The sequence below is a fragment of the Ricinus communis genome, chromosome 10 (genome assembly GCF_019578655.1).
Source record: "Ricinus communis isolate WT05 ecotype wild-type chromosome 10, ASM1957865v1, whole genome shotgun sequence".
In the NCBI taxonomy this organism is placed as follows: domain Eukaryota; kingdom Viridiplantae; phylum Streptophyta; class Magnoliopsida; order Malpighiales; family Euphorbiaceae; genus Ricinus; species Ricinus communis.
Window position 1 is genome coordinate 2608519 of NC_063265.1, and position 10785 is coordinate 2619303.

The 10785-nt window shown below is 32.7% G+C and overlaps 2 protein-coding genes across 2 annotated transcripts; one reads left to right on the top strand and one right to left on the bottom strand.

Moving 5' to 3' along the window:
- The first annotated feature begins 1356 nt into the window (after positions 1–1356).
- LOC8287283 (nudix hydrolase 2) lies at positions 1357–4966 on the top strand. Its single transcript, XM_002530385.4, has 9 exons — positions 1357–1798; positions 2168–2360; positions 2774–2839; positions 2981–3118; positions 3567–3644; positions 3724–3774; positions 3863–3897; positions 4246–4354; positions 4563–4966. Exons 2-9 carry the CDS (start codon positions 2172–2174, stop codon positions 4752–4754), a joined length of 858 nt encoding a protein of 285 aa, XP_002530431.1. The 5' UTR covers positions 1357–1798; positions 2168–2171; the 3' UTR covers positions 4755–4966.
- Positions 4967–5339: 373 nt separating this feature from the next.
- On the bottom strand, positions 5340–6484 carry LOC8287282 (TATA-box-binding protein). The gene has a single exon (XM_002530384.4). The coding sequence runs from the start codon at positions 6036–6038 to the stop codon at positions 5457–5459; it is 582 nt and encodes a 193-aa protein (XP_002530430.1). The 5' UTR covers positions 6039–6484; the 3' UTR covers positions 5340–5456.
- Between the last annotated feature and the right edge of the window lie 4301 nt (positions 6485–10785).

Sequence of the window (10785 nt, forward strand, 5' to 3'; positions counted from 1 at the left end):
TACTTATTTCCAGCATAATCTTATCACCATTAACTAAATAAAACCCTCATTCAGTCTTTTCCTTACAATATAATCCATCAATAGTACACATAGGACATTATATTAGGATATGATAATGAAACTGTATATAAGTCTTCTTTTGCCAATTTTTTCTTAGCTATAAAATATCCGCCTCTTTTTATGCAACTTCCATGATTCAGTACAAAAATCAATTCTTATATCACCCATGCCTAGACATATAAACAAAACATGATAAAATAAAGTCATTATTTGGGTTTACAAGATATTATTCAGTTAACATTCAATAGAAAATAGAAAATATTTGCTATCCTTATCAATTTTTTATTTTATATATTTACTGTTGTTAAGCATTAGTGTAAATGATAAAAAAAATTCATATTTAGAGCTTTGTTAGTGAAAAGAAATTCATTCGAAACCATTAACTCAAAAACCAGCATAAATAAACTATACCAAACAAAATGCTTAATAAGGGACCACAATGTCACAAAAAGACACCTATAAAGAAAAATAGAAGCTTGCCTACTTTCAATACAATTTGAAGGTCCACCAATAGCACACTTTACCACTGCTTACTGAGGGAAAATCGTTTTGTAAATAGAAAATCGACAACTATTCACTTTACAAGTGAGGTTGTCACATAAGGGAGATTGTTTCAAAGTTGGAGGTTCAGGGATTTTGCATGTTTTATAATCTTCGATTTAGGGATTAGGGATTCTTTTATTATATTCCTTTTGTTATTTTACTATTTAGATATTAGGGATTATAAGTATGTCAATTTACTATTTTAACCTCCTAATTTAAATGTAAACTTTTCATTTACAGACGTGTCAAGTGACATGACACATGTCTAGCATGTCACCTTTAGCACTCACACTAGACATCGCGTCTTATCTACTCGCGTACTGGGTATAACAGAAGGACTAAGACTTTAATGAAATAGATGTTAAAGGACTCAATTTTACCAAATAAAAGTGAAGGTGCCAAATCCAAAAAACAATAAAAGTACCTGGGGTAAGTTATGGATTCTTCCTCATTTAATTCTTCAGACATCATTGAGACATACATCAGCAACTTACTTCCGTTGTCACTACTCATCCAATATATAGATTTATGTAAATTCTTAAATTGGTCGAATTCAATAAAGCTTAATTATTAGGAAGTCATATGTTGTGACTTTGAAGGCTGTGTTTGAAATTATGTGAATAAAAAAACAAAAAACAAAGTAAAAGATAAGGTAGCAAATCATTTTCCTGGCCCATAAATTTCTTATATATTCTCTTTATTATTATTTTTTCAATTAAGAGTTTATTTCTTATTTCTATTTATTTATTTTCCTTTTTACTTTGGGGGGCTTCTTATATATTGTATTATATATGATTCTCCCGCGGGACAGGGGAGCGATTGATTTAGTATAGTTAGAACTTAGGATGTTACGTATTCGGCAGTTCAGTTTTACTGCTCGGAAAAATCTTCATTCAAACTCTCAAAAATGTTCATACCCATTAAACAAATGAGATTCAAAGTCTCAACCCCAAGTCTCACGATTTGATACCCACAAACCCAGCATGACCGCTCCATTTCCATGATTTTTCTTGGATTTTATTTTTTTAAACCCAATTCTCTGATGGGTATAAATATCTTTGCTTCCCTCTTTAAATCTTCACCTCTATCCTCCAAAAGCTTTTGATTTCTTTCTTGTTTTTCAATCCTCTATCTTTATCTTTCTTGCCTCTTGTTCAAGAACAGGATCCTACTTCTTGGGTACAAATCTTTTCTGGTTAGTGCATTTCATGCCATTTTGTATTTTGAATTCTTTTCTCCCTTCAATTATAGGAAGTTGTTTGCTTTCTTTATCTGAATTTCATGCAAATTTTTGTGTGTGTTTGTGGAAACATAATTAACCTTTTGCAGATTCTGTGGTTTAAGTTCAGTGAGGATAGGTACTTTGTTGCTCCATGTAGTATGATTTGTACAATTATGATCGCAAATTTGTGCTTTTGCAACTTTTAGGAACTCTGATACATGTTGCTTTTCTAATGATTGTATTAATGGTTGGTGGATTTAGAATTTCAAAGAGTAGACTTCCCCTTCTCTTTTTCCTTTCTGGCATTTTGGATTACAGCAATTGTTCCTTCTCTACTATCAGATCAATGTCGGCTTCATTAAGTTCAACACCCGCCATGGTTCAAGGAGTAGCTGAAAGTGAAGTGAAACAGATGAAGCTACTTGCTGCAATCAATGATGGACATGAAGGTGTTATTGTGGAATTGAGTGAGCCTATGTCGTCAGAAGTCTTTGGTTCAATGCTTAAAGCTTCACTTGCTCACTGGAGAAAGCAGGTATACGTCAGTCAACTTTAATACTTCTTTTTATTACTACTTGTTGATAGCTTTGCACCAATATGGTTGTTGATTTTTTTTTTTCCTTCCCAATTTAATATGCTATTAATTGCATAGGAAGGATATAGAAGTGCTACTTCTGGCTCAAACCTTTTCTCTTTTCCTTTTTAAACTAAAAATATCTGACAAATCTAAGCTTCAGGGTCACAAAATATAAATAAACAGCTCAACTAAGCCAGTCTCAATCCCTATATTTTTAGTTGGAATTGGTTGTATGGTGCTTTTCTCCATATCACTCGGTTTAGAGCTATACAATCCAAATGTTTGTTGCATTTAGTTTATGCATATTAAAATGCTTTTATATTTGATTTTGCTTCCTATTCTAATTATTGGTCTGCAAAACATGCATTCAGGGTAAGAGGGGTGTTTGGATCAAAGTGCCTATTGAATTCGTCAATCTAGTCGAAGCTGCTGTTAAGGTAATATAGTTTTTTTTTTTTTTTTGGAATGCAACAATGATGACTCAAGAGATGCCTTATGCCAGATAAGGTATTTATTTACATGGTCTTCCAGCTATCATCTTATGCTGTTGACTTTTAATTCTGTAATTTTCTTCACAGGAAGGGTTTTGGTACCATCATGCAGAACCAAAATACCTGATGCTTGTATACTGGATCCCAGAAGGCACTCACACTCTACCTGCGAATGCAACTCACCGAGTGGGTGTTGGAGCATTTGTCATGAATGAAAACAGAGAGGTATTCCTACAATTTCTCATCAATTATTTTGTTCTTCTGTTATGAAGTTGAGTACTTCTGCTGGAAGTTCTGTCTGCACTCTGCATTCATGCGGTCAGAGTCTCATATGCCCTTGTTATAGCCTAAAGGTCTTGCATATGCCTTTTGGGAATATAGATTTCCTGTGGGAGACAGAAAGAAATATGTGTGCAAAAATATTGCTTGGCAGGATGGTCTTATTTTTACTGCATATACTTCATGTTTCCAATACCTGAAATCTTCAATTTGCCTAGTCATGATGATTTTTGTTATACATCATGCATAGTTATGATTTGATTATTGGCATGGTCATTTTGGAAGTATTTTGTACTTCTTGATGCTGCTGTATCTCTCTGATTCTCTTCTTTGGTCATCATAGTAACTCTTTGGACCTTTTATAAAATTATGCATTTGCAATTTTCATTTGAAGGTGCTAGTGGTCCAAGAAAAAAATGGAATATTTCGAGGGATGGGTGTGTGGAAGTTCCCTACTGGAGTAGTTGATGAGGTATATTTTTATAAGTTCTTTTTGTCATGGATATAATGTTATAGCATGGAAGATTATGACACAGCTTTATCATCTGTAGGGAGAAGATATCTGGGCAGCCGCAGTAAGAGAAGTTAAAGAAGAGACAGCTGTAAGTCACTGGATACAACTTGTAATTCGAAGAAAGCTTAAAATTATAATGGGATTTAATTTTGACAGTTTCATTTTGGCTGTAACAGATTGAAACAACGTTTATAGAAGTATTAGCATTCAGGTATGAGGTTGACTAAAATAATGTATCCTCATCTGTTTCTCTGAATTCAGTTACTTTTTTCAATGCCATTACATTTCCATTCTAAATCTACTGCACTTGAATAACTTCTTCTTGGATCATGGGGTGATTTATGTGGCTCTATGTGCATGCATTGTTTGATTACTATTAAGTGTTTTAAGGACTTAGATCAATGTCTTTCACAAGAGAGTCTTTAAAAGTTATGGGTTGGAGAGATCCAAAGCACCTCAGATCAGTGAATTATTATATCCTATGCATCTAAAATCTCTTGGATTGTAACTCATCTCATTCTGAGAAATATAATTACATTGCCCTTCTCATAATTTACAGGCAAAGCCACAAGGCATTCTTTGGGAAATCGGATCTATTCTTTTTATGCCTGCTGCAACCCCTCTCCTTTGACATTACGAAGCAGGAATCAGAAATCGAGGCTGCCCAGGTAAGTTATGATTGAAGCAGATTTTCCAATGGGAATGTTTTCCACTCATCGATTAACAGCAGCATAGTTGAATCACTTATTGTTTATCCTCCGTAGTATCTACTCTTATATAAAGAGTGGTGGATTAATATTTTGATTAGAGTGTCATGCATGTGCACTATAGCAGCTACTGTAGTAGTCCTAACATTGTTACTTGTGATGCCTGCAGTGGATGCCATTGGAGGAATATCTAGCACAACCATTCGTCCAAAAAAATCAGCTTGTGAGGCAGATTAATGATATATGCCTGACAAAGTTAGATAAAACCTATTCTGGGTTTTCTCCGTTACCTGCTACATCAAATCGCTCAGATGAAAAGAGTTACTTATACTTGAACGCTGGAGACATGAAATGGCAATAAGATCTGGTGATCACCTGTCACTCTGTGGAATCATACTCAGGAAACCATTCTAGTTCTACAATTTCAGTTATCAGGGAACAATAAATTCTGTTGGCGTGGTTCATTCTTTAGAAAGGAAAATAAATAGTGTTGTATTATTGCATTGTTTGATTCATTATGACTGATCTGTACGCTCACTGATTAATTAAGTAGTCTATCTTTGTTCACTTAAATAGCCATTTTCTTTATCACACTGTCAACAATTTTTCAATTTCAGCATCAGCAATTTGAGAGCCAGGTAAACCAATTAAGGGTCCATTTAATTATATATGTTAGCTTCTTAAGATCATCAAGGGTAGTGGGGGCGAGTCTGTCTGAGATTTGAGTACCTCCCATGACGTTGCATGTTTCGTTTTTAAAATTAAAAAAGAAAAGGACTGAGAAAGGAGAGATGACGGTTTTATTTGCTGACTTCTGTAAAATCTCAAGCAATAATATGTACTTTTTACAGATTAATAATACCAAATCAGTCGCAGAAGATAGTCAATCAAGTGCATAAAATTACTCAGACAATCACATAACAATCAAGGTTGGTAATGGTCAGTAATCAAATTACTAATGCACATATCCATAGCTAGAATTTGCAATGAATACTAATGAAAGAATCGTCCAACAAAGATTTCTACTCTATTCTATCTACTACCCAATATAGAAAAATCTCTGCTACCTCTTGAACCCAGCAAGAACAGGATAGATGTTGTCGAAGGCAGCAAAGGCCTCATCCGTCTTCTTGGCTCCTGTAATCACAACTTTTCCTGAAACAAAGATAAGCATTATAATCCGCGACTCTTTCATGCGATAAATGAGGCCTGGAAACACGTCAGGTTCGTATCTAGAAAAAGCAGCATGCTTGGTGTATATAAACTTCTCAAGTCGAAGAGGGAATTTCATGTCACAAGAGGCGACAATATTCTGAATCTTGAAATCTTTAAACTTGGCAGGAAAACCCAACTTCTGCACGATTCTTGCGAACTTTCTCATTGCTAATTTTGAGTCTTCTTCCGTTTTAGCACCAGTACAGACCACCCTGCCGGAGGCGAAGATCAGCGCTGTGGTTTGAGGATGTCTGATTCGCATAGTCACAGCGGAGAATCGCTTGGGGTCGTATTCAGAATTGAGAGAGTGAAGTGCTATGCGCTTGAGGTCGAGTTTGCAGTCCAAGTTCACTGTTGATGCGATGTTTTGAAGCACTGGTTTAGGCGTCATAGTTTGTGAAGAAGAATGCGAAGTTGAGGTGCTGTTCATCGTGTGAGAGTAATGTATGATCTTCGTAAATCTGAAATAGTTGACAGAGTGGCCCTGACTTTGCTAACCCTACTCACTTATGCCTTCTTCTTGCATATTCCTTATGCCTGTATGAGTCCTTGCAATGCAAGTCTGTTGATTTAGGCGGTGCAATCAAACCCAATCACTTATTTTATGGCAAAATAGTATTGATAGACTTTGAAAGTTTCGTAACTCTTTTTACAATTTAAGTCCTAATAAAAGTATGAAAAGGCCTTTCATTAGTTCTAGTCCTTCAACCTAACGAAAATATGCTGATCTAGCTTTATCTGTATATTTAATCTTGCCACGTCAGTCTCCATGTCAAACTAACTAAACCTAGTTCTGCAGTTAAATTCTTTACAAAACATAATTTCTTTTTTTTTTTTTTTTTCTAATCTTTTTATAATATTATCATGAATAATCTATTAAACAAAAAAATTAAGAAAAAAGAAAAGAAGAGAAAGAAATTGTTTTTTCCACTCTAGAAGAAAACTTTTAGATTTACTAGATATTTGATTTATATTTTATTTGGTAGATTACTCATGATGATATTATGAATAAAAATTAGAAAAATAAGAAAAAGATATTATAAATTAATTGTAAGAATATAATTTTTCTTAAAATTTAATTGTAAAATCAGATCCACATTGGAGTGATATAAAAATTAAAATGAAAAGATCAAATGAATAATTAAAACTAAATTAAAAATATTTTGATAGAATAGAATATGTAAATGGACTTCCTATGTACGTTCAGGACTTGCTTATCTATTCAAATCTTGAAGTACTTATGAAAGTAGAATATTTATTGATGCGAACCTTGTGTATAAGTATAATATAGGCAAAAGGTAAAAGATATCATTGAATTTATTAGATAAGTTTTTATTTTTTTTTCTCAATTAAACCTCTTAACTTTTATAAAAGATCCAATTAATTATGGCTCAATTAAACCCATTAATTTTTATAAAAGATCCAATTAACCCATAATACTAACAGCGTCGAAAATGTCGTTAAGTGTAAGGGTCCTATTCTTTTGAGAGTACGAATAATAACCGCTCTGAATATTTTAAAGTCACGCTTATATCATGTGACGAAGAGAAAATAACTTCTTCTTCTTTATTTTTGCACAATTAGTATTTATAAATCATCATTTACAAAGAAGAATAGTGATTTTTTTCTTCATCTGAAATGGCAACAACATTTTTTTCTTTTTTATCACGCTTATTTATAAGTAGAGGGTGAGTGCAAGTTGTTGAGTTAGATTACATCTTTCCACCTCAAATATATTACAATAAAACCACAAAGATGTACACCTCATGACGAGAGACCAATCTTGGAAAGAAATTCTGGGGTTGTAGGAGCTATGATGTAAGTTAAATAAAGAAAATAAATTGATTTTCTCTCCCTCACGTGATATAGGTGTGATTTTAAAATATTAATAACGGTTATTATTCGCGCTCTCAGAATAATGAAACTCTTACACTTAGTGGCATTTTAGACGCTGTTATTATTCATGCTCTCAAAATAATGAGACTCTTACACTTAATGGCATTTTAGACGCTGTTAGCATTAGGAGTTAATTAGACCTTTTATAAAAGCTGATGGGTTAAATTGGCCAAAAAAAATTTAAAACTTAATTGGACCTTTTATAAAAATTAATAGGTTTAATTAAGGTAAAACAAATGATAAAAATTTAATTGGACTTTTGTAGTAAGTTTAAAGGTATTTTTGTACTTTTTGCTTATAATATATCAAACCATGTTTTCTCGTGCTTATGTTAAGGGTACAAGTAGGGGGGCTTGAATGAGTTGTTTTAACACAATAAGTCCAATTTAGCATTTGAAGTTTATGAAAATGACCAAATCCACTATTTTGACTATTTTGATCTTTCTATTACGGAACTTGTGATTATTTGTGGGTTATTTACCCTGTTGTTTGGCTACTAGAATTTGCATATCATATGAACTCATTGTTAAGCCTTGAGTTTTTTGAGTTTTATTGTATTGAGGCCATGAATTTTTATTTTGTTCCATTGAGTCCTTTAACTTTTGTTTTTGCTGAATTAATGATTTCTTATATATGTTTTAGGAGATTTTTATTTGTTCTATTAGATTCTTGTACTTTTGGGGATAATAATATAAATAGTAATTCAACTTTACGCTTAGTCTCGTTTTGATCATAAAATTTTAATTTGTTTCATTTCAATCATTCAACTTTAATCCAGGTTGAGATTTAGTCACCTTACTAATGAGAAATTGACATATCATATTATTCTCTTTAAATATATTTTTTTATTAGTTGTTTTTGTCACGTGTTAATATTTATATATAAAAAGTGACTAAATTGAAACAAAATTAAAGTTGGATGACCGAAATAAAATAAATCAAAATTTCATAACTAAAATGCAATTAAGTGCAAAATCCAGTGACTATTTATACTATTTCCCTTGTACTTTTGTATTTGCATTTATTAATGATAAATAAGGAAAAAATAATGAAATAGAATAAAAATTGAAGAGTTAGTAAAATAAAACTAAAAAGTTCAAGAACTTAAAAGTATATTTTGCCTATAGATAATAATAATAAAAAGGGAAGAGTACCTAAAACATATATATGGTCTGACTGTTTTTCGACTTTAAACATGTCATTTTTTTATTAATAAATTAATATATATGGTTTAGTCCATCAAAATTATGTATATTTTCATAACATCATTAATATTTACTAATCTACCATTGGCGTGTCATAAATTCTCTTATCATGTAAGTGTTACATCACCAAAATAACTATATTACAAATATGAAATTTTTTTACTTAGACTTGGTGTATGTTTCTACCTATACACTAAACTGATAGATGATTGATGCATATTCATTAAATTCTAAACTATAGTGAATGAGTCAATTACTTAATACCAAAGTGTAAAAACTCGCATATACATATCACTCTCCTATTTATTATAGCGTATACACTAAGTCTAAATAAAATTTTATATAAAAATATATTTGTTTGTACTAATGGACTAAAATACATGTATTGATTTATTAAGAAAAAAGCACATACTATAAAAGGACCAATTTTATAAGTTCATCCTACTTATTTATTTATGAAAGACATTTCAAATTAAAAAGTATTTTTCACCAGTTGAAGTCGATAAAGTTCTAAACAGGCCTATAGTCAAGGATAGCATAATACACTATTAGAATGAAAATTAGTAAGTGCTTGCATTCAATACATATGGAGGAGCTAATTTGTCCAATATCAAAGCTTAAATAACTAAGCTTTTGGGGTTGGCAATCTAGATAATCAAACTTGATAGTTAGGATGATTGCTAGTGAGAAGTGTCATGGCCAAAAACTTTTCTCACCCCAATCAAGGCTCATATGCACATATTCCTAACTAATAAAAGCTAAACATCCATGACTGATACAAACTCGAATCGGATACGTTCAAACACCAAGATAAGTAATGGTGAGAAAATCAAACTGATAAACGCTCTCCCTATTTAAGAGGAAGCACCCTTACCAATAAGTTCGAATTTGTCGCCCCAAAATCTAACTTGAAAGTTTGCAATTGATTATGGAACTAACAAACTTAGCAATAGAACTACTAAGCCCTTTAGTTATAAATAGATGAAGAATGTTCAAACAACTCAAGAAACTAATAAAAAGTTAATTGATTGATCAAACATGTAGATGTGAAACTAAATCAAACAAGTTAATTTAATCTCAAGAAATTCAATAAGGAACACCTTAAGGAATAAGAGTTAACAACTCAAATAAAACTTCATTCGAAATGTATATTGATCTTATGTCCTTTAGCCCGAAATACATAGCTCTATTTATAGAGTCTTGAAATGATTCTAACCCTAAAAAGGACTAAGAGATAAGCAATAAAGAATCAAACCCTAAAAGACTTCTAATGTGCGGCTGCCTCCTTTTGTAAGCATAAGTGGTGGTACGCCCTAGGGTTAGGTAAGACCTCCAATGCTTCTAGAAACCCTAATGTGCATTGATGCTTAGAGTGCGGCCCAATGCTTCTAGAAACCCTAATGTGGGTCCAATGCTTCAGAAATCCTAATGTGCCCATGCTTCAAAACCCTAGGAAAGCCTGTTGACTTTGATCCCTGATCTTTGACCTTGACCAGAAGTTTAAGCTTCATTAATAGCAATTAATGTCACTATCTTCAAGGCGTTGTTATCTTCATTAAAAGCACCATCATTAGCCATCTTCAAAACATGCTCCAAGTAAGAATTTAAGGCTTGCTTGAACTTTTTACTCCTTGCTCGTGTCATTGGTCCTCCATAGGCTAGTGGATCCATGCTAGTTGACTTAGATGCATCCTTGGTTGCATCAATGACTCTCATTGCTAAGGAAGCATTAGACAAGATTTCTCGCTAGTTGGGATTAAGGCAGGCGAGATTCCTCGCCCAAAGCAGAGCAGTTCATACACATTCATCACTGATAGGATTTGGCCAATCAAGGCAAGCAGCAAGACTTGTTAGGATACTGCCGCAAATGAGCAAGCCCCTGATTCATCAGCAGTCAGTTCCTCAGCAATTCTATGAAGCAACCAATCCTAACACTCAGCTTACTTGTATGAGGCAAAGCCTATTCCACAAGAAAATCCATATATTGGATTTAATAGCGGAAATATTCCTCAAGTATTTATTCCTGAAATTAACATTAATGCAAGTGCTGTGAGAAAAGCAATACAAAAGTTGAATG

Bases quoted from the DNA above. Each gene is read 5' to 3' on its own strand.
- LOC8287282 (XM_002530384.4), bottom strand. From the start codon at position 6,038: ATGAACAGCACCTCAACTTCGCATTCTTCTTCACAAACTATGACGCCT.
- LOC8287283 (XM_002530385.4), top strand. From the start codon at position 2,172: ATGTCGGCTTCATTAAGTTCAACACCCGCCATGGTTCAAGGAGTAGCT. The intron at 2,840-2,980 runs GTAATATAGTTT...TTTTCTTCACAG, and splicing joins TAGTCGAAGCTGCTGTTAAG to GAAGGGTTTTGGTACCATCA. The intron at 3,775-3,862 runs GTAAGTCACTGG...TGGCTGTAACAG, and splicing joins AAGTTAAAGAAGAGACAGCT to ATTGAAACAACGTTTATAGA.